At 37.6% G+C, this 26968-nt stretch overlaps 1 protein-coding gene across 1 annotated transcript; it reads left to right on the plus strand.

Annotated features, from left to right (window-relative positions):
- Positions 1–3419: 3419 nt before the first annotated feature.
- Positions 3420–6884, plus strand: LOC127123500 (uncharacterized). The gene is made up of 5 exons (XM_051053711.1): positions 3420–3879; positions 4300–4511; positions 4659–5663; positions 5763–6450; positions 6514–6884. Exons 1-5 carry the CDS (start codon positions 3420–3422, stop codon positions 6882–6884), a joined length of 2736 nt encoding a protein of 911 aa, XP_050909668.1.
- Positions 6885–26968: the final 20084 nt, after the last annotated feature.

The raw sequence follows: 26968 nt of genomic DNA on the forward strand, positions 1-26968 counted from the left end.
AATCTTAGGTTCCCCTCAATTTAAACCTTAGGATTCTATCTCTCTCTCCTTCTTATAACCACTTTCATAATAAGCTTTGACTTAGATCATTGTTTCTCCTTTTATTTCTTAATCAAATGCTTCAAAACACTTAAGCATATTCAAAGATCTTTTCATAAGACCTAAAAAACACAAACTTAACTCAAACCCTTTTGCCACTTTGGATTTTCCATGTTTAAAATCTTTTCATAAAAGGATTAGACATGAGTCATCCCTAGTTGAGATTTAAATCTCCTACCCCATAACATTGTTGAGATTGATATTGATTCTTTTCCATTTGGAAGAGGTATGTGGCATACTTGTTTATTCTATATCCAAGTGAGAGCCCTTCTTTCAATTTGATGCAAAGATCTATCTTCCACATGTTTGTGGTGGTTTAAATGTGAGATTTCTCCTTAAGATGACAATTTTTCTCTTTCTCATAAAACCAACCTCAACAAATCCCTTCTTACTTTTGAACCCGAACTACGGGGTTTTGATCCTTCACGGGTACGTAGGCATAAGACTCAACGTCTTTCCAAATCATCAAACAATAAAAAAAATTCTTTTTCTCATCTCCCCAATCAAATAGCAAACAATTTTAATCCAAACACATATATTTAAAAGGTTCCTGTAGAGTACTACAAATGATTAGGATGTTAATACCTTCCCTTTTCATAACACACCCCCGTACCTTTAGAATCTCCCCCCCTTTTGCTTAGCTTAAGTTTAATCTTCTAGCTTTGCATATACATATTGGGTTTATTTTTGAATCTTTTCCCCTTCCCTTGGATAAATTAAAATTCGATGGTGATATTTTGATTCATGAGTCAAGTCTAATCAATAGCTTGGTCTCCGATTCTTCACCGCGACAGAAATGGCGACTTCACTGGGGATTCAATATTAAGTGGGTGATACCTAACTTGTTTATATGTGTTTATTATTATATGTTGCTATATTTTCTTGGGTTTCATTATGGAGATCTATAAGTGGTGACGAAATCCTAACACGGATTAGAGAATACAAATAAGATAGGATGGTGGTATAATCAAACTTACATGTCTGGAGTAATCATAAGCATGATTAACATATGATATAACCCCGCTCAATGGAGACCCCTTTGATGGTAATATTTGTTGTTACGAGTAAATCGTAGTGGCATTATTATCTTCGATCTGGGAGTCTAAGAATTTGAGGACCTTTAGAACCCTTTCAACCCCTCTTAGCCTTTTTAGGATGTAGTGCGGAGATTATTCAGGTGTAAGATCTGAGGTAATTGTTACGCGATGCTACACTCAGACGAGTTTCTCTTGAGAATTTTATTGGTCTATGAGCAAGTTGTTAAACTGATAATATCTGAAAGATGGATCTATGACTCTGGGGACCACTTTAGAACCTTATTCTACAGGTACAAAATAAACCTATTAGTTCATACATTGTGGGATGGTTAGACCCTTGGCTCCATGCTTAATGTCAAAACCCTAAACTCATATTTGTGAAACATTCATTCATGCACTCATGCATCCATAAAAACCTTTTGCATAAAAACTAAGAAACTCAATAGTTTTCTTTTGCAAATATCGATAAGTAAAATGGAACTTGGAAGGAGGAATACCAAGAAATACACCTTCAAATGTCCTGACTTAACAGAGTTGAAGAAGCTTGGTTCTATGATAGTTAGTCCAGAGGATTTCAGAGCTCATTATGGAAGACTTATGGGTATCTTGAAGACCAAGGTTGAAGATGGAGTTCTCAACACACTGGTACAATTTTATGATCCACTCTACCATTGCTTCACATTTCCAGACTACCAACTTATGCCTACTATAGAAGAATACTCTTATTGGTTTGGTTTGCCAGTCTCTAACAAATTACCATTCAGTGGTTCAGAGAAGACCCCTACATCAGCAGCTATTGCAGAAGCACTACACCTAGAAACGTCTGTTGTGAAGGACAACTTCACTAAAAAAGGAGGGATTCTAGGTCTAACCTCTAGATTCCTGTTGGAGAAAGCCTTTATCTTTGCAGAAGCAGATAGTAGAGATGCCTTGAAGCCATTTTTTCTCTACTCATTTATGGAATTGTACTCTTCCCAAACATTGATGACTTCGTGGATGTTAATGCTATACGAATCTTCTTAATTGGTAACCCAGTACCCACATTACTTGGAGATACCTACTATTCTATCCATCACATGTATAAGAAAGGTGGTGGAACCATTCTTTGTTGTGCACCTCTCCTATATAAGTGGTTTATTTCTCACTTGCCCAGATCCAGGCTCTTCAGGGAGAATCCGCAGAAGCTCAGATGGTCTCAGAGGTTCATGTCCATTGATCAAGGGAGTATACATTGGTATGACCCCTCCTATGATGTTGGCATAATTATTGACAGTTGTGGTGAATTTCCTAACGTACCTCTCATTGGTGTACATGGGGGAATTAACTACAACCTCATCCTTGTCAGACGCCAGTTAGGATATCCTATGGCAGATAAACCCGACAACCTTCTGTTGTCAGGTTTCTTTTACCTCAACGACGAAGAGAGTTTTGGTTTGAAGGATAGAGTCATACATACTTGGCGTAACATTCATAGGAAAGGAAAAGACCGATTAGGAAGAAAGAGTTGTGTTGCTTTTGAGCCCTACACCCAATGGGTTTGTGCTAGAGCTAGTGAACTTAAGATGCCATATGCTCTTGAGAAAACCTCATTCCCTTTTGCTATAACATCATCATCCACCATTCCTATTGAGAGTAGGGAAGAGTTTCAAGAAGTTTTGGATAGGTTGAAATTGGAAAGAGACACTTGGGAAGGCAAGTACCATGTCTTGAATGATAAGAAGATGAAGATGGAGCAGCAGCTGAAGGAGAAGGATGATTTGATTGAGATTTTGGAACAACAAGATGTGAAGAAACATGAGGAACAAGAAGGTTTACTTCTCTCTAAAGTCCAGCCATTTCATGAGTACTCCAGCATACCTCCCACCTCAGGTGCTTGGAAGGGAATCGTCGACAAGCTTATGATCGAGAATGCTCAGCTAAAGAGGCAGAAAAGGAAGCATCAGCCAGCAGAAGGACCTTCTACATATGAGATTCCTTATGACTCATAGACTTAGCTGTTTTCCTCTTGTATTGTTTAGGATCGCTGAAATTGTATTTCACCCTTTGTGATCCCTCAATTGTTTAATAAAAAGAGGTTTTTATTCAGCTTATACCAAATTTTGTCTATATAATATTTGCAATAAATTATTGAGTCTTTTAAAAATTAAAACTCATCTTTTGCATCTGCATATCATGCATCATTCAAGCACAAGTTCCTGCATTTCAAGAAACTTACACGTGTCTTTCCCTCCAATAGTCAAACTGACTCACTAGTACAATACTCGAGCTAGTCGCCGGAGAAGGATGAGTCAACTTGAACAAGAAAACCAAGAGCTCAGGGAGGAAGTAATCACCTTGAAATACAGTTTGGAAAGGCTTACTGCTATGATGGACACTTTGGTGGCTGCTCAGAATCAGTCATCGAACAATTCTCAAGATCCATTGCAACGAACATCAATCTCTGAGAACGTCTCAACACCCATTCCAGTGGCGGCCGTCAATGATCAACCATATCACATGGCACCTGTTTTCCCTTGGGGCATGCCTCACGGTTATATGCCAACAGGATACCGCCCTCAAAATGTTGAAGCTCCAGTAGTGACTGCTGTGATGTTTGTACCTCCTCCTGTGCTGCATACAACTCCTTATAATGAAGAAAACATTTTTCACGCTACTCCAAGTGAAGTTGTGGGAGTAGATGAAAGGCTAGAGGGATCTCAAGATCAGTTCTTAGAAATGCAAAGGGAAATCAACGCTCTTCGAGGTAAGGATCTTTTTGGCAAGACCGCTTCCGAACTCTGCTTGGTTCCTAATGTTCAAATTCCTCCTAAATTCAAAGTACCAGACTTCGAGAAATACAAAGGAAATTCATGTACTCAAAGTCATTTGGTTATGTATGCTAGGAAGATGTCCACTCAGACTGACAACCATCAGCTTCTGATCCACTACTTTCAAGACAGTTTAACTGGTACCGCTCTTAAGTGGTACATGGGCTTGGACGGTGCAAAGGTTCGTACTTTCAACGACCTTGGTGAAGCTTTTGTTCGTCAATACAAATATAATGTAGATATGGCTCCAGACAGAGATCAACTCCGGGTCATGTCTCAGAAAGACAAAGAGAGTTTCAAGGAATATGCTCAAAGGTGGCGTGAAATTGCTGCACAAATTTTCCCTCCACTTGAAGAGAAAGAGATAACTAAAATCTTTTTGAAAACTCTGAGTTCATTCTACTATGACCGCATGATCGCCGGTGCACCCAGTGATTTCACCGAGATGGTAAACATGGGCATGCGACTTGAGGAAACAGTCCGAGAGGGACGTTTGACTAAGGAAGTCGGCGCTTCTAGTCATGTTAAGAAATTCTCCAATAATTTCTCCAAAAAGAAAGAATCAGATGTTAGTGTCATTTCATATGGCAGACAAAGAAGAAAGTATCAACATGTTGTAGTCGTTTCACCAATCATTAGTCCACCAATGGTAGCGCCAATTTATCAACCACAGTTCTCACATCAACATCAACAACATTATCCTCAACAACATCAGCAACAACAACATGTTCAGCAACAACCACCAAATCAACAGCATCAACAGCCTCTACAACAGGCTCGCTCTCAATTCAACAGTCAAAATCGTATTCAAAAAAGGCCACAGTTTGATCCTATCCCAATGTCCTATGCAGAATTGTTTCCTGCACTGCTAGCTAAAAATCATGTCCAGACAAGGTCTCCACCACCTGTGCCAAAGGACCTTCCCTATTGGTACAAGGCATATCGATTTTGTGCTTACCATCGAGGGGCACCAGGACATAGCGTTGAAAATTGTTTTGGTCTAAAGTCAGATGTTCAGAGGCTCATAAAGAGTGGTATCCTTTCATTTAAGGACGTAAACCCCAATGTTCAAGTTAATCCTCTACTGCAACATGGTTCAGCCTCAATTAACATGGTATATGGTTGCCCGGGAAGTTTCCGGATCCATGATGTACGATTATTGGGAGAGAGCTTAGTAAAGAAACATGCCAGATATAGCAAGAATGGTTTTGTGCCTCCACATAACTATGCCAATTGTAGGGTTTGTTCTAGGAACTCTCAAGGATGCCTAACTGTTGTAACGGATCTCCAGGATCAAATGGATCAAGGTTACATTGAAGCCTACCGAGACAGAGATTATAATCAAGTCAATATGGTCAATAGTGACAACAAAATGAATGTCATAGTTCCTCAGTTCAACGACTCTGAGCCTATACAAATTACTTATGACAGTCGGAAGACTTCTGTGACTCCTCTGGTCATTAACTTACTGGGCCCAGTTCCCTACCAATATGATAAAGTTGTGCCTTACAAGTACAATGCTACAATGATTGAGAATGGAAATGATGTCCCTCTACCCTCCATTGTTAACATCGGTGATGTAAGCAGAGTCACAAGGAGTGGGCGTATATTTGCAAAAAGGACTGAGGATGTCGCGGCAGAAAAGAAGGCTCATGTTGAGATCCCTTTTGAACCGGTTGGCCAATCTGATAACATGAATCTGAAAAGTGATGATGATGAGGTGTTGAAGCTCATCAGGAAAAGTGAATACAATATGGTGGAACAATTACTGCATACACCTTCTAATATATTTGTGTTATCTTTGTTGATGAACTCTGAGGCTCACCGTGAAGCTTTGCAGAAAGTCTTAGAACAAGCTTATGTAGACCATGATGTGACGGTTGGACAATTTGATGGTATCGTCACTAACATCACGTCCTGCAACAACTTGAGTTTCAGTAATGAAGATCTCCCTGAAGAAGGAAGAAATCATAACATGGCACTAAATATCTCAATCAACTGTATGAATGACTCTTTGTCAAGTGTGTTAGTTGATACAAGATCGTCTCTCAATGTCATGCCGAAGTCGACACTTTCCATACTTTCTTTTCAAGGTGCTTATATGAGGAGTAGCGGGATTATTGTCAAAGCTTTTGATGGTTCCAGAAAAACAGTCATTGGAGAAGTTAACCTTCCTATGACCATCGGACCTCATACTTTCCAGATAACATTCCAAGCGATGGACATAGAAGTTGCGTATAGTTGTTTATTGGGTCGGCCTTGGATCCATGAAGCTGGGGCAGTCACTTCCACTCTGCATCAGAAGCTTAAATTTGTGAAGAACGGGAAGCTAGTGACAGCCTGTGGGGAGAAAACACTGGTTGTGAGCCACTTATCATCTTTCTCTTATCTTGAACCTGAAGAATATGTTGGAACTCAATTCCAAGCCCTTTCTTTGATTGACAAATATATCAAGAGAGGAGTATCCATCTCTTCATTCAAGGATGCACAACGGCTAGTCAATGATGGTATAACCGATGGTTGGGGAACAATTTTGGATCTCCCAAAAAATAAACACTGAGAGGGTTTAGGATTTTCTCCTACTTCCAAGAAGATTGCAGAAGGAAGTAGTTCTGTTCGTTCAATCAAAGAAACTTTCCATAGTGGAGGGTTCATTAAACCAGAAGTTAGTGTCGTCACTGAGGATAATGATTCAACATGGGAACCCTACTGCGATGATCCTGAATATGATCTTGAGGCGGAAGATGCATATGTGCCTTTATACTTTCCTCATCATAGAGAACTTGAATACATCCCGAGGTCAGAAGACGAAGCAGCTGAAGCCAATGCCATTATGGAAGACAATCCTAAAGATGTTCCGACCGACTTCATAGATCACAGAGTAATTCGCCAAAACTGGACTTATGTTGATGTTCCTGTTGTTGTTCACATTTCAAAGTAATACTTTGTTGTCTGTTTTCTTTTCAAAAAAATCCTTTCGTTATGCCTAAGGCGAAAGTGACAATGTTTGCGCTTGCGTTTGAAGAATTAAATCAATGAAAATGTTATTTTGTTTCCATATTGTTGTTTTTATTGTTTTTTTTTCTTTTGGAAAATGGTAATCTAAAAAAAAAGAAAATAAACACTTCCAGATAGCTGCACATAACTTCACACTTTTATCTGTTTCTAAAACAAGCATAAAATCACATGTGCCGATTAATTCATGACATATCCATTAAAACCAATGACCCTATGCCCTTTTGCAACTTTGAATTCCCTGTGTACGAAGTAGAAGAAGAAGAGGAAAACATTCCAGATGAAATCTCTAGACTGCTCGAAAAAGAAGAAAAGACCATTCAGCCATTCAAAAAGCCTATGGAAGTAATCAACTTAGGGTCTGAAGAGGTTTAAAAAGAAGTCAAAGTTGGAGCACTGCTCGCGCCAGAGGTCAAAGAGAGGATGATAGAGCTTCTCCGAGAATATAATGATGTGTTTGCTTGGTCATACCTGTAAGACCCCAATTTTGTCCCTAAGATCCCTCATGGCATCATATCATAACATTGCATTGCCTCAAGGATCATTGGACACCTTGCTTCCTTCCCTGTGGGTGGGATATCTCTTTGAGAGTGGTTCTTGATCACCAAGCATTGCTTGAATTTGTATATCATTGCTTTTCTTTTAATCACTAACCAAAATGTACAAAAATATGTCATTAACCTTTGTTACTTGCAGCTTTAGACAGTCAACAAGTCAAGGCATCAGGTGAATTCATGGTACAAAGAGAGTTGAAGTTTCTATTGAGATATGGATCATGTGATCATTATTTTTAGCTTATGTGAGCTAGAGGTTCATTTTGGAGCAAATTCCCCAAGTGGTTAAGGCTCAGATTCATCAGAATGTTTTCAGGTCATCTAAGGGCCAATGCAGTCAACTGAAAAGTCAACTATGGGTTTTGAATTGAGAAATTGAGTTTCTTCATCCCATTCATGTCCAAATCATGCTTATTCATCATACCAAAGATCAAGGTTGAAGAATTTGAAGTCAAGTCAAAAGTTTCCAAAAATGGAAAGTGACCTATAATTTCAACTTTCCAAAAATGGCAAGTTTTTGATCCAACTTCAACTCAACTTTCCAACATCAAAGAAACTTCAAATGGAATTTTGTCCAACATGAAAGTCGAAGATCTCTCTCTCCCATTTCCAAAAAGTCCAAGATCATGAGCATCTGATGAATGGTTGAGGAGATATGATCCAATCATTGCCAAGTGTGCATGGAACTTCAAATGACCATATCTTTTGATCCATAACTCCAAATTTGGTGGTTCTTTTTGCATTTTTCTTCTCATGACATGAGCTTTTCAAAACATTCACCACATTGCATGAATTGTTATCACATGATCACTTGCTATTCCATGCCTTTTTTGGAGGGAAATTGAAAAATTCAAAAATGGTGCATTATATGGACTTTCTACCATTGCCAATATGTTTAAAAGATAATTTTAAGTGACTTTGATGAAGGAAGTGGTACTGTTCACGTGGGTTTACTACATGCACCATGCAATTTTGATTTTTTTGCAAAACACCTTATTTTCATTAACCAAACTAATTATGGATTAGCAAGGTGATTAGGACTTCATATAAATACCTAAATCTAACAGAATTTTCAGGAGGTTAATCACAATTCACCATTTCAAGATCCAAATTCTCTCTCCCTCCAAAAGTTTTCTTCCATTCATAATTCAAATTTTCTCTTCATAACATTGCTTTTTCTTGCCATATTCTTGTTCCTTGGCTTTGATTCTGTGCAGATCAAGCATTAGATTGGTGAATTCGAGCAAGAACCAAGTGAAGCAAGCTCATGAAGATGAAGATGGAAATTATGCTTTTAGCTAGATCTACACGTTCTCAAGCTTCAATTTCTTCCTCAAACATCATTTCAAGCATTGTAGATTGGATTTGGATCATTTCAAGCTGTGGATCGTGCGTTTCCAAGATTCTGCTCTTCAAGAGGTCAAGTTTCGAATCTCTTAATTTTGCAATTCATTGCCATATTCTTGTAGATCTATGCTTGCTGATGATTCTGAGCTAAAAATCGTGTGAATTGGTGCATTATTGAGCAAGATATGTGTGATTAAAGTTTGATGCATCAAAATGTTTTCTATCGATTCTCTCTTGTTATGATGAATTAGGATTAAATGTTTGTTGATCTATGATCTCCATTGAAAATGCTTCATGTTGATATGCTTGTTTTGGATTTCTGGAAATTTCTGGAAAATTGCATGAAGCTCATGCACTGTTCATCTTCGTCTTCATGGAGAAGACGAAGTAGCGTCGGTTTAGCGTCGGATTTGTGTCCAATTGATCTTCGCTAGGGTTTACAATGGAACGGTGTCGTTTTGTACATAGCGCGCGCTCACATTCAAATGTTCACCGAGTTCGATTCCCAGCGCTGCCATATTTTCAAATGTTCATTTATTTTATTGCCTTTCCCTCCAAATTACATGCTATGTGCTTCCTTTGATTTTTATTTTTTCATCAACTTAGAAAATGCATAACAAATTGAAAAATGCTCCAAAAAATGCCTGATTTTTTGCTACTTGATCTTTAGGATGTCTAGAATTTAATAATGTTAAATTTTAAAGTTGTGCATGGCTGGATTTTGAATGGTGCTAGAATCTTTGATCATATGTGCTTTTGTGACTTTGCCTTGCTCTTTCTATTGTGATATGCTTGATTTTAATCCAATGGACATGAAATTTTACATGATGATTCTAGACATGTTAATGGATGTTTTAGGCTTGGTTTGGTATTTTTATGATTTACCATTTCTGTTTTATGCACATGTTTGCATGGTGTGACAATTTATGTCACACATTTGGTTGTTCAACTTGTGCAATTTAATTTCCATGCCAATTGATCTTTGATGCTTCTTATTTTTTGTATGATGATCATGTTGGATGTGTTGAATGCTCATGAATTTTTCCAGAATTATTTGAATCATTTCTATTTTGATTTGGAATTTTCATTCATGATGACGAAATATGAGCCTTGAAATTGCCTTTGACTTCTTTTGATCATGAAATGCTTTTGCTTGATGATTTTGATGTGATCCTTTTTTGGACATGTTAATATGTGTTTAAAGTTGCATTGTCTTGAATTTCAGCTCCTGTTTTGAATTTTTCCTTCACCTTTGACCCTAGGCTTTGACCTAGTGGTTTGTACTTACATGTGAGCTTTGAATTTCAGGTCCAAGCATCCAAATTCCATGGTTAATGATGCTTCATCATTTGAATGTTGATATTTGCTTTTGATTGCTAACATTTGCTGTTTTGTAGGTTGATGATAAGTCACTTGAGTCTGCCTTATGGCTTATGTGTTGTACATTGGGATTGTCTGTTTGTTATTGACTGTTATCTGTTTGTCTGAGTATTGTACTGATTTGTTTAGTTGTTTACACAGGTACTTAAGTTGCTTTAAGTTCAATTGAACTTTGCTTTGCTTTTGCTTGTGGTTGGCATACCACTTAGGTATAATCCCTAATCTTCATGTAGTCTGGAAGACCTGCTGTTATTGGCAGGCACCTGTCTGAAGCCCTCCTTAAGAGGCCATGTTTTTGTTTGTTTAATTTTGTGCCAAGCAGGTAAAGTCCTCTTAAGAGGCAATTGGCAGATAAAAGGGATGTGTAATCCATCCCCTGCTATTCAGTTGTGTCATTCACTTTGCTCACACCATGTGTTGATGCATTGTGAATAAGAACCCAAGATCTTATAGAGTCCATCATTTGTGGAGAAGAGTTCCTTCATTCTGAACTCCCACACTTTCTATTGATTAAAGCTCTCCCAGGCCAGGGATAAGAGCTATGAGGCATAACCCTCATCTCCATTTCATCTGCTTCACCCTAACTCTCAATGTTAGGGTTAAGAGCTCAAAACACCCCATTCCAGTTGGCTTGTTTCTAAAGCCTAACCTTGCTTGAGCCCATTGATTGTGTATAGTGTGTGCTAATTGGTTGCTTGTTGTTTGTTTGCCCATATGTGCATAATTGTTTGTGTGTGCCTTTGTGCATTTGTTTTCATTAATTGTATATCATTTCATGATCATTGTTCATACTTTGTGACATTTTGTTTTGTCCATTGAGGAGTCAATTGTAAGTCCATTTATTGGCAGTTGTTTCCTGTGATCTGGTAGGAGTTGGGACTAAGACCATTGATTGGCATCCCATTTCCTTGGAGTCGAGTGTAAGACCATTTATTGGTAACTTGTTTCCTCTTGCTTATTGCATTTGTTATTTGTTTCTTGTGAGGAGTCAATTGTAAGTTCAGCTATTGGCAGTTGTTTCCTATGATCATTCCTTGGAGACTAGTGTCAGTCCATTGATTGGCATCTGGTATCCATCTTTGTTTTGTGAGATTGGTGTAAGTCCATTGATTGGCTTCCGGTATCCATGTTTTCTTTGTTTTGTGAGACTAGTATAAGTCCATTGATTGGCATCCGGTATCCATATTTCCTTTGTTCTGTGAGACTAGTGTAAGTCCATTGATTGGCATCTGGTATCCATCTTTGTTGCTTATCTGTTATCTGCTTGTTGCCTTTTCCAAAGGAATCACTTGGATCATCTACATATGATCTCAAGAGGTGAACATCTAAGAAGTTTTACATCCCCTAACCTCTCACCCTTTTTGTTCTTTAAACCTCCATTTGCATGTTAACCCAAACAAAAACATTGTGCAAACATTTTCATTTCTTTTCAAACTAGAAACCTAGGCCCAAGCCTTTGATTTTTCAAACTTCATTTTCATAATACTTCTTTTGAATTGAATTCTAATACCAACTTTGACTTCATTTTGTGAATAGTTCTAAATTGACTAATTCCACTCATTCAATTGTTTTGTGGCTCAAGTCCACTTTATTAATAAGTTTTCATACATTAGCCATAGATCTCAATTATCTTAGTGGTTGATGTGAATCTCACCTTTTGTCCTTAGTGATTGAATTGTAAGACTTCCTTGCTTATTATAGGGCATGGTCCCTCACTAGCAAGTTGAAGCTTTTCTCACATGGTGGACTTGTGGTTGTATAGGTTGAGTTTTCTCCCGTGGATAATGAAAGACCTTAGGGCTTTTTGTTTAAAATCAATCCACTCACTTTTTGAAAATCTTTTAGCCGAACTACGAGGTTTTGATCCTGTAAAGGTACGTAGGCAATGGTTATCCATCCAAACACAAAAATAATAAAATTTGTATATTCTTTTCTCATCCTCCCAATCAATGTTTGCACAATAAATATTTTCATAAACAATATCTTTTGCAACAATTTGCGAAAAGAGGTTCCCTAGGAGTACCTAGGATGCATTGGGTGCCTAACACCTTCCCTTTGCATAATTACCCCCTTACCCAGATCTCTGACCTTTTCATTAGTTTTCTATGTGTAAAACTTCTTAGGCTTTTGTTCGCTTTTTAGCCATTCCTTTGGATAAATAAAAGTGCGGTGGCGACTCTATCTTTGTATACTTTGCTTTTGATTTAGTCAATAAATCATAAAGTGACGAATACACCGCTACAATACCAAGACATGCCAGGGTTGGACACCGATATTGTGGAGCATCGTTTACCATTGAGGCCAGAGTGTCCACCGATCAAGCAAAAGTTAAGAAGAACTCGGCTGAACATGGCGGTCAAAATCAAAGAGGAAATGCAAAAGCAGATTGATGCAGGTTTCCTTGTCACATCAGAGTATCCACAGTGGTTGGCCAACATTGTGCCAGTTCCCAAGAAGGACAGAAAGGTTTGCATGTGCGTTGACTATAGAGACCTAAATAAAGTCAGTCCTAAGGATGACTTTCCTCTCCCACACATTGACATGTTGGTCGATAGCACCGCCAAGTTAAAGGTCTTCTCTTTCATGGATGGATTTTCCGGTTACAATCAAATCAAAATGGCGCCCGAAGATATGGAAAAAAATAGCTTTTATTACACCTTGGGGCACATTTTGCTACAAAGTAATGCCTTTCGGCTTGAAGAATGCTGGTGCCACCTACCAACGAGCTATGACTACTCTTTTTCATGACATGATGCATAAAGAGATTGAAGTCTATGTAGATGATATGATAGCAAAATCAAAGAATGAGGAAGATCATGTTGAGTATCTTTTGAAACTGTTTCAGCGTTTGAGAAAATACAAACTCCGCTTGAACCCAAATAAATTCACCTTTAGGGTTCGATCAGGAAAGCTTTTAGGCTTCATCGTCAGTCAAAAGGGTATTGAAGTTGATCCCGACAAGGTTAAAGCCATTCAGGAAATGCCAGCACCTCAAACAGAAAAGCAGGTGAGGGGATTCCTTGGACGTTTGAACTACATTTCGAGGTTCATATCTCATATGACTGCTACTTGTGCTCCCATTTTTAAGCTCCTCCGAAAGGATCAGGGTTGTGTTTGGATGGATGATTGTCAAAAAGCCTTTGACAGTATCAAAGAGTATTTTCTAGAACCTCATATCTTGTCCCCTCCAGTTGAGGGAGGACCATTGATTATGTATCTGACTATACTAGAAGAATCTATGGGATGTGTCTTGGGTCAACAGGATGAAACAGGAAGAAAAGAGTATGCCATCTATTATTTAAGCAAGAAACTCACTGAATGCGAGTTCCAATATTCCATGCTAGAGAAAACTTGTTATGCTCTGGCTTGGGCTGCCAAGCGTCTCCGTCAATATATGATGAATCACACAACTTGGTTGATATCCAAGATGGATCCAATTAAGTATATCTTTGAAAAACCTGGATTGACCGGAAGAGTTGCTCGTTGGTAGATGCTCTTGTCCGAATATGACATTGAGTATCACACCCTGAAAGCTATCAAAGGAAGTGTCTTGGCCGATCATTTAGCTCATCATCCAATCGACGATTATGAGTCTATAAATTTTGAATTTCCAGATGAAGATGTGATGTACTTAAAAGCCAAAGATTGCAATGAACCACTGCCAAATGAAGGGCCAGAGCCAGGTTCTCAATGGGGTTTAATATTTGATGGAGCAGTTAATGCTTATGGTAATGGTATTGGGGCAGTAATCATCACTCCTCATGGCTCACATATCCCTTTTACTGCAAGATTAACATTCAAGTGCACGAACAACATGGCGGAATACGAAGCCTGCATCATGGGTCTAGAATAAGCCATTGATCTTAGAATAAAAAATCTCGATGTTTATGGAGACTCAGATCTAGTTGTCAATCAAATTAAAGGAGAATGGGAAACTCGTCAACCCGGCCTAATCCCATACAAAGACTATGCAAGGAGGTTATCTACTTTCTTCAACAATATTGAATTTCATCACATCCCTCGTGAGGAAAATTAGATGGCAGATGCCTTGGCAACTTTGGCTTCCATGATCATTGTGAATCATTGGAATAATGTGCCTAAGATCGATGTTATGCGTCTTGATATACCTGCTCATGTATTTGCAATGGAAGAAGTCTCTGATGACAAGCCATGGTACCACGACATCAAGTGTTATCTCCAGAGTCAAGAATACCCACCTGGGGCATCAAACAAAGATAATAAGACCTTGAGAAGACTGGCTAATAACTTCTTTCTGAATGAAGACGTGGTATACAAGAGAAACTTTGACATGGTTCTGCTCAAATGCGTGGATAGACACGAAGCATGCCTATTGATCAAAGAAGTTCATGAAGGTTCCTTTGGTACTCATTCCAACGAACATGCAATGGCTAAAAAAATGTTAAGAGCGGGTTATATTGGACAACAATGGAAGCTGACTGTTGCAAGTATGTGAAGAAGTGTCATAAATGCCAGATTTATGCTGATAAGATACATGTACCTCCGACTCTGCTCAACGTTCTCTCTTCTCCATGACCTTTCTCTATGTGGGGTATCGACATGATTGGTATTATTGAGCCCAAAACTTCCAACGAACATCGTTTCATTCTGGTGGATTTTGATTATTTCACAAAATGGGTTGAAGCGGCCTCATATGCCAATGTGACCAAGCATGTGGTGGTTAGATTTATCAAGAATCAACTTATTTGTCGTTATGGTATGCCAAGCAGAATCATCACTGATAATGGTTCAAACCTGAACAATACAATGATGAAGGAAATGTGTGAAGAGTTCAAGATTGAACATCATAATTCCTCTCCCTACAGACCTAAGATGAACGGTGTTATTGAAGCTACCAATAAGAACATCAAAAAGATCATTCAGAAGATGGTAGTGACTTTTAAGGACTGGCATGAGATGCTCCCTTTTGCTCTGCATGGATATCGTACGTCTGTCCGCACTTCAACAGGGGAAACCCCCTTTTCTCTTGTCTATGGCATGGAAGCAGTGCTCCCAATAGAAGTAGAGATCCCGTCAATGCGTGTCTTGATGGAAGCTAAGTTATCAGAAGCTGAATGGTGTCAAAACAGGTATGACCAACTGAATTTGATTGAAGAAAAGAGAATGACGGCTTTATGCCATGGTCAGTTATATCAGCAGAGAATGAAGAAAGCATTCGACAAGAAGGTTCGACCTCGCGTATTCAGAGAAGGTGACCTTGTGCTTAAAAAGATTCAATCTTTCATATCTGATTCTAGGGGCAAGTGGACTCCTAATTATGATGGCCCATATGTTGTCAAGAAAGCCTTCTCCGGGGGGGCCTTGATTCTTACAAATATGGATGGTGAGGAGCTCCCACGTCCTGTGAATACCGACGCAATCAAGAAATACTTCGCCTAGAAAAAATAAAAGAATAGCTCGCTAAGTCGAAAACCCAAAAGGGCGGCTTAGGCAAAAATGAGCGTCTCGGTGGACTGAAAACCCGAAAGGGCGGTCCAGGAAAAAATTAGAGACATAAACAGAAAATGATTATCCTGGTAGATTGAAAACCTGAAAAGGAAATCTAGGCAAAACAAAGGATTATGGCAAGTAACTGCATCAGATCAGATTGGATCACTTGAAGAAACGTATGTCTGTCAAAGCTCTCAACTGGCTCTTATCAGAAGCCCAAATACATCTGGAATTCAAATTTGTTAGGGAGAAAAGTTTCATTGTATTTTAATGTAGCCTTTTCCCATATTACCATTTTTATAACTTTGTAAATATCCATGGGATCACGCCATTTGCGAATCACCATTCTATCAATAAAATTCGAGACTTATCCATTTATTGGCAATCCTTATTTTATTTCTGCTCCGCAAAAATATCATTTTTATTTTGATAAAAAATCTTGAAACGAATATTTGAAAAAAAAATTTTTTTTTTTCAAAATAAAATTTTGTTTTGATTTGTGAATGCAAAAAAAGAACGTTCATAGTTAAATCCTCAAGCGGCGAGTAAGTTGGGAAATGTTGGATGTTGGAACTCAATGTTTCCCAACAAAGTGTTAAGCCTGGATTTTCTATCAAGCTTTAAAATAAATAGTCAAGTTTTTTCAGCGATCTTCATTATCCCCGATGGAAGATGCAAATTTTGATGATGTCTCCGGAAGAATCATTTTGAAGGTTTTCCTGACCAATCTACACCTGTCCTTGGTAGAGTCTACATGTTTTTTCCCTAAGTGAAGTCTTCTTCTCCAGGGTCACATTTCATCCCCAGACGAAGCATCTTCCTCTCCCTAGAGAGAATTGGACCTCGTGACGATACTTTTTCCTTTGATGACCATTAACTCATCTCTAATGATGTTTTCCACCTTAATGAGATTAGCCAAGCTCATGTTGAGCTATGAAACATATTATGTCCCCAACATGTCTGTTTTGTCTGTTTTTGTCAGCATAAACATAACATGCATACATGCATATATACATACATGCATATATATCATGAATAACCAAATTCACATCCATTTTGAATTCCTTGATGACATTTACCTTAATTTCTTTGAATATGTTCATCCTTGGGTGTTATGTTTCCTTCCCTATAGGAGTCGTCAACCTTAAGCAGAGAGTTTATATCCTTTCTAACTCCCCACTAAGTTCATTCCTCGTGGAAGATGGTTGTTTTAGTTGTCCTTTTCCATCTTTGGATAGGATAAAATCCCAAGTGAGCTTCATTCCCCATTGGGAGAGTCTTACTTTTTTTTTCTCAAGTTGTTCCTGGAGTGAGCCAAATATTTGGAAATTAATGGTGAATCTCTCTAGGTTGTTAAACCTAGACCGAGAGTGCATTTATTTTGCACTGTCTCCCCAGGAGAAACATATTCATTATCGCCAGTGAAGATATATCCTTTTCCCCGGTATGATCACAAGTGGTTATCTCTTTTGAGAAGCTTATTTATCTCGAAGGAATTATCAATGTAGAAGTTTTCTTCCATCAAATGGTTTCCTCTCTAGAGAAGTTTGATGAAGACTTCCAACAGGTAGCTGTCTCTTTATTTGAGAAGCATGTTTCACGATCTCTGATCCCCAATAAGTAGCTATCTTTTCCCGAGAAGCTTATTGACTCCCATTTTGGATAACAAATGGAAGCCTCTTTTTGAGAAGTTTTTTATCCCCAATGAAGTTATCAACATATCAATCGTTCTTTCCAACAAATGGCCATCTCCCTAGGAAATATCGTCAAAGAAGTTTGTTGAAGACTATTACAAGAACCTTTCTTTTATCACATGACTTTATATCCCCGGTGAGGTATTCCGTTAAAAGGACTTATATCACCAGTGAGGTGTTAGTCACAGCCAATGGTACTTTCCCCAGTAAATCACGGTGGAAGTCTATTGAAGATCCTTACTGCGATTTTCTATTTATTTGAGAATTCCAGTTTTTTATAAGATTAACTGACCCGCATCCTTCGAAGATACCCGGTGAAGTTACTTCTCTTTCCCCAAAAAGTGGACACCTTTTTAGGAGCTTTTTCATTAATCCTTTTCTAGAGAAAGACTTGGTTAAAGAAGAAACCAAGGCACGTTCGCTGGTTTATGACCCAAATCGCTGATAAGCTTATTTTGCCTTTTCTGAGTGGAATACTTAAGTAAAGAAGAAGTTGACTCATGTTTTGATCATGTAAGCATATTTTGACTCGTTATTTGAATAGGCGGTCATCTCTACCTTTGAGAAACTTGTTGCGAAGATATTTCCTCAGTGAAGCATACTTTTATTTTGACTCTTTATTTGAACAGGCGGTCATCTCTACCTTTGAGAAACCTGTTGCGAAAGCTAGAACTCGTTATTTGAACAGATTGTCATCTCTACATTTGAGAAACCTTTTGCGAAGATGTTTCTTCAGTTGAAGTCATGATCATTTGGAATGATCTATTCCCCAGGGAGCACGGATCCATTGGAATTTGCAAACTGAAGTTGTAATCTTTTCCTCGGTGGAATTTCCTTTTGTCTGTCCCCATAGTGGTGTTCCTTTATCTCTATGTGTTTTATCAACTAATATTACTCCCCTGTGACATTGTTCCTCACAAAATTCCTGAGTCCTGCATGCATATCATATCATAAGCGTTTGGTAGCCTCTTAGGGCCAAAAATCGTGCATGTTTGTATTTAAATCCCTTCAATCACGTCAAGATGAAAATTCCAATATTCATATCTCCAGATTGAAGAAACTTAAATAGGGGCATCTGTCATAACCTAATTTTCAACCCTAAGATGCCACCATCATTTGTACCATTTGCATAACATCTAGCATTTTTGCACTACTAACCTATTGAAAATACAAAAAGATTTTTTACTTTGTTTGTCTTAAGCTAGGGTTTTGCACCAAGAGCTTTCAAAGATTGATCAATCAAGACTTGGCATGAGTTTTAACATTTCAAACTCCTCATTCTTACCAAGTAATCAAGTGACTTCCATCAATAAGAATCGATTTCAAGATCATTTCATCTCAAGTTCATCAAGCCACAATTCATCTGACACTCAAAATTAGGGTTTTGGTCAAAGTCAGCTTGATGTTGGCTCTTTGACCAAAGCATGATTCTATGGCTTGAGGCATGATCCAAGGTATTAAAATGTGTACTCATAACCCCCTCATACAATTCATATGGCTCAAGAGGTTAGATTCATAAGCAGATGAAAGTCTGAACACAACTGATGAAAAATTCAATAAATGCTTAAAGTCAAAGTTTGACTTTTAAGATTTTTGGTCAACTATCGACTTTTCAAGTCAAGGATTATGAAAATATGATCATTGAAGTCATTTGATCAAGTTTAGTCAAGAAAATCAAGGTTACTTGCAAAAAGGGCAAAGATGGAGAATTTGAAATTTTTACGAAGTCCCTAAAAACATGTCCAAGTATCCAACTTTCCAAGGCCATAACTTATGATCCAAGCCACCATTTTCTTTTCTCCAACGATCAGATTAAATACCTTGCTTCATACTTAAAATTTGTCATAGGTGATAAAACCTCAAAAAATTCACGAATAAGGAGATATGGGGTCATGAAGTGGATGATTCATTTGTTTGTCAAGTGGTAAAACACTTAGTGAAATTTTCAGCATGCTGACCTAGTCAAGTGACCAACTTTATGCCAGTTTTTCACCCAGATCCCAATAGATTCAAGAAAAGTGATCAACATGAAAGTTGTAGATCATGATTCCATCTTTCCAAAATGTCCAAGATCAATAAATTCCCATGCTCGAGCTAAGAGAAAAGAATTTTGGAAGACAACCTCATGGAATGGTTCATAAGTCAAATTTTAAGCCAAAGTACACTACAAATCCAAACAAATACACAAGTACATGTACTTCTTGATTCTAAATCTCACTCTAATCATAAGATCACACACACTTTTGAGTCATTATTCAAGCAACCAAGCCATTAGACAATGAATCATTCCATTTTTGGCATAAAGGTTACACTTCCATTTGTGTAAAGTGGCTTTAACCCAACATTAAGTACCATTGAGCTCCCAAATGGATTTGGCTCTGATACATACCAACTCTAAACATCATGTCCACTCCTACACTTCAGACAAAGCTCAATAAAACACTCCAAGCCCCCAATGCTTTTGCCATGCTTCCTACTTGGTGTTTTGTGCAAGAAACAACCAAGCAAGCAAACCAGTACAAGTCTTAATTATTGTATGGTATTTGAGGCTTCTTAAACCCTCAAGGATCCCATAAATAGAGGACAAAGCCTCATCTATCCATACACCAAGCTTTCTAAGAAAAACTCCATTCTTGAGAGCTTTTCAACCATAACCTTCATTCTCTCATTTGGCTTGTGCATTCTGCAAACCAAAGGTTCCAATCATCTTCTGGGAACTCATAAGCATTAGGAGAGGCATCAAACAGTAGCTGGAAGTAGTGTTGAAGAGGCATTGGACCTTGCTCTAATAGGTATATTCTTGCTCTTTGAAACTCATCATACATACGTCATTTCATTTTGATTTCTGAAGCAAATATGTAGCATTTATTGTGTTAAGAAGGATCATTAGCTTACATGTCATTTATATTGTTGTTTATGTGAAATTATGTTGCATGAAACCTAAAGATTCAGTTCTGGTTTTTGCCTTCGTGCATCTCCATCTTTGAGTATTAGCCAAAACCTATGGTACCATTATGTTCCTTGCATTTTTCTATGCGATTTTGATCTTTATTTCATGAAAAATGGTTGAGAAATGAGAGAGAGATGATTGATGAAAGATTGGAAAAATAGTGGGAAAAAGAAAACGAAAATGAGAGAGAGAGGTTGAAGATAATGCTGAGTTGGCATTGGAAAAATTCCATGGAACCCCAAGGACGTGGGTTCGAACCTGGCCAGCGTAGTGTTTATTTTTTCGCATTTGTTAAATGTTCATTTTTCTTCATAACTTCAAAAACCCATAACTTTATGATCCCTTAACCTTTTTGGCCCATTCTTTTTGCCATGTGTCTATAAGAATGTCTATTTTATGATGACACCAAAAAAATACCAAAAATATTATTTATTTCACAACTTTTGATTGGATGGAAAACATGTGTTTTAAGTGTTTTTTAAGGTTCCTAATCGATTCTTTCGACTTATGTCTTATTTGTTCTCGACGTTGAAAGTTTGTATGATTAAAGCACACTCTTTTAAATGTTGATTTTTATCCTTAACATGTTTGAACTTGATTATTTTCATACAATGTATCAATTGATTGACCTTGAAAACATGTTTGAATGAATGGTTAAGAGGTGATTAGGTTTCCACTTAAGTTTGGTCTTATCATGAACTTTGATTCAAGTCTAATGTTTATTTTGTGAAGACTTATGATGTGATGCATGTTTGACCTAAATTGATTCATGTTGTGTTTACCATGTACCAATGAATGCTTTTACCATGTCAAGTATGATTTTGTCTTCACCATCAATATGTTGTGTCTTGTGATGTCATGTGAAACTTCGTCATGTCTTGTTTATGCTTATCTCAATGCCTAAAAAACCATGTTTAACATTGTCATCCATACCTTGTGATTTCTATTGTACTTAGGCATATTTTGTTCCATAATGTTGATGCATATACAATCTTGTTATTGTTTATATCCAAGGGAAAAGAATCATGAAATTATTGTCATTTTGCGTGTGTGTGTTCATCTGTAATCTATACAACTTTGCTTCCCCTTAATCCAAAAGCTTCTAGATACAATCTTAGGTTCCCCTCAATTTAAACCTTAGGATTCTATCTCTCTCTCCTTCTTATAACCACTTTCATAATAAACTTTGACTTAGGTCATTATTTCTCCTTTTATTTCTTAATTAAATGCTTCAAAACACTTAAGCATATTGAAAGATCTTTTCATAAGACCTAAAAACACAAACTTAACTCAAACCCTTTTGCCACTTTGGCTTTTCCATGTTTAAAACCTTTTCATAAAAGGATTAGACATGAGTCATCCCTATTTGAGATTTAAATCTCCTACCCCATAACATTGTTGAGATTGATATTGATTCTTTTCCATTTGGAAGAGGTATGTGGCATACTTGTTGATTCTATATCCAAGTGAGAACCCTTCTTTCAATTTGATGCAAAGATCTATCTTCCACATGTTTGTGGTGGTTTAAATGTGAGTTTTCTCCGTAAGATGACAATTTGTCTCTTTCTCATAAAACCAACCTCAATAAATCCCTTCTTACTTTTGAACCCGAACTACGAGGTTTTGATCCTTCACGGGTACGTAGGCATAAGACTCAACGTCTTTCCAAATCATCAAACAATAAAAAATGTTCTTTTTCTCATCTCCCCAATCAAATAGCAAACAATTTTAAACCAAACACATATATTTAAAAAGTTCCTGTAGAGTACTACAGATGATTAGGATGCTAATACCTTCCCTTTTTATAACACACCCATGTACCTTTAGAATCCCCCCCCCCCCTTTTGCTTAGCTTAAGTTTAATCTTCTAGCTTTGCATATACATATTTGGTTTATTTTTGAATCTTTTCCCCTTCCCTTGGATAAATTAAAGTTCGGTGGTGATATTTTGATTCATGAGTCAAGTCTAATCAATAGCTTGGTCTCCGATTCTTCACCGCGACAAAGTCAAACAAAGATATAACATGCTATGAATGTAAGGAAACAGGTCATTATAGAAATGAATGTCCCAAGTTGAAGAAAGAAAGCTCTAGAAGAGACAATTTCAAGAAAAATTCATTCAGAACTAAAAAGGGATTGATGGCCACCTGGGATGATAGTGGATTTGATTCCTCGGAATCAGACTCTGAAGAACAGGCAAATGTTCCACTCATGGCTACCACCTCCAGAAATACATCAGATGGAGAATCTGAATCTGAAGAGGTATTTTCTGATCTTTCTCGCTCTGACCTTGAATCATGCCTTTCTGAAACTCTAAACTCATATCAGAAACTTAAAAAAAAAATTAAAGTTGTAAAAGAGGTTCTTGAAGAAACCATCGAAGAATGTGGTAAACTTGAGATGACAGATTCAGAACTAAAAGATGAAAACCAAACTTTGATATTAGAAAGAGACTCCACAAATAAACAATGTTTAAAACTTGAAGAAGCGTTATCTCAAGCTCCACAAACTTCGAACACAGTAATTTATGAATATGAAAAATCATTTCAAAAGTTTCTGAAAAATGGGATAGAGAGAAGCAGAATGGCATCCATGATTTATGGAGTAAGTCAGAATAATAAAAGAGGAATAGGGTATGACCCCAGTGAAGATAAATCTTCCACAAATGACAAACCTAAATCTCCGTTTTCTTATCACTACACACATACACAAGCACAACGTTTTAGTAATGCTAGAAAACCCAAAGTTCTAAGAAAATCTGGGAAAACTAATCATAAAGGACCCAAAAGATTATGGGTACCAAGGGATAAGATTGTTTATGTTGTAGATATCTTATGCAGCAGAGTTAAGACACCAATCATGGTACCTGGACTCTGGATGCTCGCGACACATGACGGGAAGAAAGTATATGTTCCAAAGCTTGGAACTTAAAGATGATGGCTTCGTAGGTTTCAGAGGAAATCAGAAAGGAAGGATCAGAGGCTCCGGAACTATTGGTAATGGAACTCTTCCCTCTATATCTGATGTTCTCTATGTAGAAGGATTAATGCATAACCTGTTATCAATAAGTCAATTAAGTGATAACGGCTATGATGTAATCTTCAATCAAAAAGGATGTAAAGCAATTAATCAGATCAATGAAACAGTCTTATTCACTGGCAAGAGGAAAAATAATACTTACAAAATAAATCTTTAAGACTTAAAAGAACAAAATGTAAAATGTCTGATGTCTTTTCATGAAGAGCAATGGGTATGACATAAACGCTTGGGCCACATTAGCATGAGAAAACTCTCAGCTAAATAAACTCGAGTTAGTCAGAGGTCTACCCAAGTTGAAGCATTCTTCAGATGCTCTATGTGAGACATGTCAGAAAGGGAAATTTTCCAAAACATCTTTTAAAAAGAAAAATATTGTTTCCACCTCTAAGCCTCTGGAACTTCTTCACATTGACCTGCTTGGACCTGTTAAAATAGCATCAGTCAATGGAAAGAAATATGGACTAGTTATTGTTGATGATTTTAGTCGCTGGATATGGGTAAAATTCCTAAAGCACAAGAGTGAGTCTCACTCTGTATTCACTAGCTTCTGTTCCAAAGTGCAAAACGAATTTGACTCCAAAATCATCAGAGTCGGAAGTGATCATGGTGGAGAATTTGAAAATAAATTTTTTGAAGAACTATTTGATTCTAATGGAATATCCCATGATTTCTCCTGTCCTAGAACTCCATAACAAAATGGAGTTGTAGAAAGGAAGAATAGGACACTCCAAGAGATGGCCAGAACCATGATCAATGAAACAAATGTGGCTAAGTACTTTTGGGCTGAAGCAGTCAATACAACGTGTTATATTCAGAATAGAATCTCTATAAGACCTATCCTGGAGAAGACTCCCTATGAACTGTGTAAGGTAAGAAAACCAAACATTTCTTATTTTCATCCTTTTGGATGCTCTTGCTTTATTCTGAATACTAAAGAACATCTGAACAAGTTTGATTCAAAAGCACAAAAAGGTATTATGTTAGGATACTCAGAACGCTCTAAAGGCTACAGAGTATACAACAGAGAAACCAAAATTGTGGAAGAATCAATTCATGTTAGATTTGATGATAAGCTTGACCCTGGAAAGTCAAAGCTAGTTGAGAAACTTGCAGATCTCGAGATTACTCTTGCAGGTTCTGACGAAAAGACCCAAGCACCAGAAGTATCTGATAAACAAAGTCCAGATGCAACTAAAGCCTCAACTATCCAGAAGAAATCAAGAAGCCGCCCCAACATCTCTGAAGATTTTATTCTGGGAAACAAGGATGAACCTGTCTGAACTAGGTCAACATTGAAGATACCTGAAGAAATCCCTCTGGGACTAGTATCTCTGATTTAGCCTACTTCCTGTGATGAGGCACTTCAAGACAACGACTGGGTTCTAGCTATGAAAGAAGAGCTAGATCAATTCTCAAAGAATGACGTCTGGGATCTTGTTCTAAAGCCTAAAGGAACTCACATTATTGGAACCAGATGGGTGTTCAGAAACAAACTGAACGAAAAAGGAGAAGTTTTCAGAAATAAAGCTCTACTGGTGGCACAAGGATACAATCAACAAGAAGGCATTGACTACAATGAAACCTTTTCCCCGGTCTCCAGGTTAGAATCTATTCATTTACTTGTTTCATTTGTTGTAAATCATTCTATCAAACTATATCAAATGGATGTCAAAAGTGCATTTCTTAATGGTTATATATCAGAATAAGTGTATGTCAATCAACCTCCAGGTTTTGAAAACTCCAAATGTCCAGAACATGTTTTTAAACTTAAAAAATCATTATACGGTTTAAAACAAGCTCCTAGAGCTTGGTATGAAAGACTAAGCAATTTTCTTCTAGAACATGACTTTATTAGAGGAAAAGTTGACTCTACACTCTTCTGTAAAAACGTTAGTAATGACCTCATGATATGCCAGATATATGTTGATGACATTATTTTTGGTTCAGCTAACCCTGCTGTATGTCAAGAATTCTCTGAGCTAATGCAGGCAGAATTTGAAATGAGCTTAATGCAAGAACTAAAGTTCTTTCTAGGAATTCAAATCAATCAAGCTTCATAAGCTACCTACGTTCATCAAAGTAAATACATAAAATACATTCTGAAGAAATTCGAAATGGCGGAATGCAAACCTGCTAAGACACCTATGCATCCAACTTGCATTCTGGAAAAAGAAGAAGTTAGCCAGAAGGTTTGTCAAAAGCTCTATCGTGGTATGATAGGCTCTCTTCTCTATTTGACTGCTACACGTCCTGATATTCTATTTAGTGTATGTCTCTGTGCCAGATTCCAATCAGATCCTGGAGAATCTCATTTAACAGTTGTTAAAAGAATACCCAGGTATCTGAAAGGAACCCCTAACATGGGCCTGATGTATGAGAAAACATAAGAGTATAGAATTCCTGGCTACTATGATGCAGATTACGCAGAGGACAGAATGGAACGTAAAAGTACATATGGGAACTGTCAGTTCTTGGGAAAGAATCTGATATCCTGGGCCAGCAAAAGGAAATCAACCATAGCTCTGTCCACTGCAGAAGCAGGATATATTTCAGCATCACTATGCACTACTCAGATGTTCTGGATGAAGAATCAACTAGAAGATCTTCAGATCTTTGAGAGTAACATTCCTATCTTCTGTGACAATACTGTCGCCATCTGTTTAAGTAAGAATCCTATTTTGCATTCCAGAGCTAAGCACATAGAAATAAAACATCATTTCATTAGAGACTATGTTCAGAAAGGGGTAATAACATTAAAATTTATTGATACAGACCATCAATGGGCTGATATTTTTACCAAACCCCTGGCTGAAGATAGATTCTCTTTTATCTTGAAAAATCTAAACATTCAAAATTGTTTAGAATGAAATGTGCCTCTGAAATAGCAAAATAAGACTCTGAAGTAAACACCTGGATTATGTATCTGACTTTGATGCTACTACCAGTTAGAAGTCATCTGAGTTAGAAATCTTCAGGATCCAACCCTTTGGTATTCCTTAAGATCTGATAAAGTAACACGTGGTACATCTTGCGTCTAACCTTGGAACTTTTAGATAGTTGTCTAGCAGAAATCAAGAGACAGACTCTTGCTATCTCCTCGAGCAGTGAGCTGATTTGGGGATTAGACCTCCATCATGGGCTGTAATCATTCTCCTCCAAACATGCTTACTTGGTTAAACATGCTGCATTCAATTTCTTAACTGTTAAACTCACTTTCTATTGTCGTTTTGCATGCACCCTAAATGTGTATATATTCATTTCACAAACTACACTCGCACACCTTCACACTCACGACCTCACAAAACCCTCTCTCTCAGATCTTCATCTCCTTCAAAGGATTTCTGCAGTCTTCATCAAGTTCTTCAAACATTCATCATCACCCTTAACTATTCTTCATGGATTCTCAGCAACAATCAGTTTACAACTTCTCCCAACAGATAACTCAACAGAGCAAGCACCCAGTTCTAGCCAACAAACTACTACAACCACCGGCATCGTCTCAACTCCAATCTACAGGGAAAACTACTTTCAACGCCTCTATGGCCCTGTGTACACGAATCTGGTGAAGGAGTTCTGG

This window comes from Lathyrus oleraceus, chromosome 2 (genome assembly GCF_024323335.1).
Source record: "Lathyrus oleraceus cultivar Zhongwan6 chromosome 2, CAAS_Psat_ZW6_1.0, whole genome shotgun sequence".
Classification (NCBI taxonomy): Eukaryota; Viridiplantae; Streptophyta; class Magnoliopsida; order Fabales; family Fabaceae; genus Lathyrus; species Lathyrus oleraceus.

Excerpts from the sequence above, each read along its gene's own strand:
- LOC127123500 (XM_051053711.1), top strand. The coding sequence starts at position 3,420 with ATGAGTCAACTTGAACAAGAAAACCAAGAGCTCAGGGAGGAAGTAATC. Across the intron at positions 3,880-4,299 it reads GGAAATCAACGCTCTTCGAG|AGAAAGAGATAACTAAAATC; the intron begins GTAAGGATCTTT and ends CTCCACTTGAAG. Across the intron at positions 6,451-6,513 it reads ACAACGGCTAGTCAATGATG|GATTTTCTCCTACTTCCAAG; the intron begins GTATAACCGATG and ends GAGAGGGTTTAG.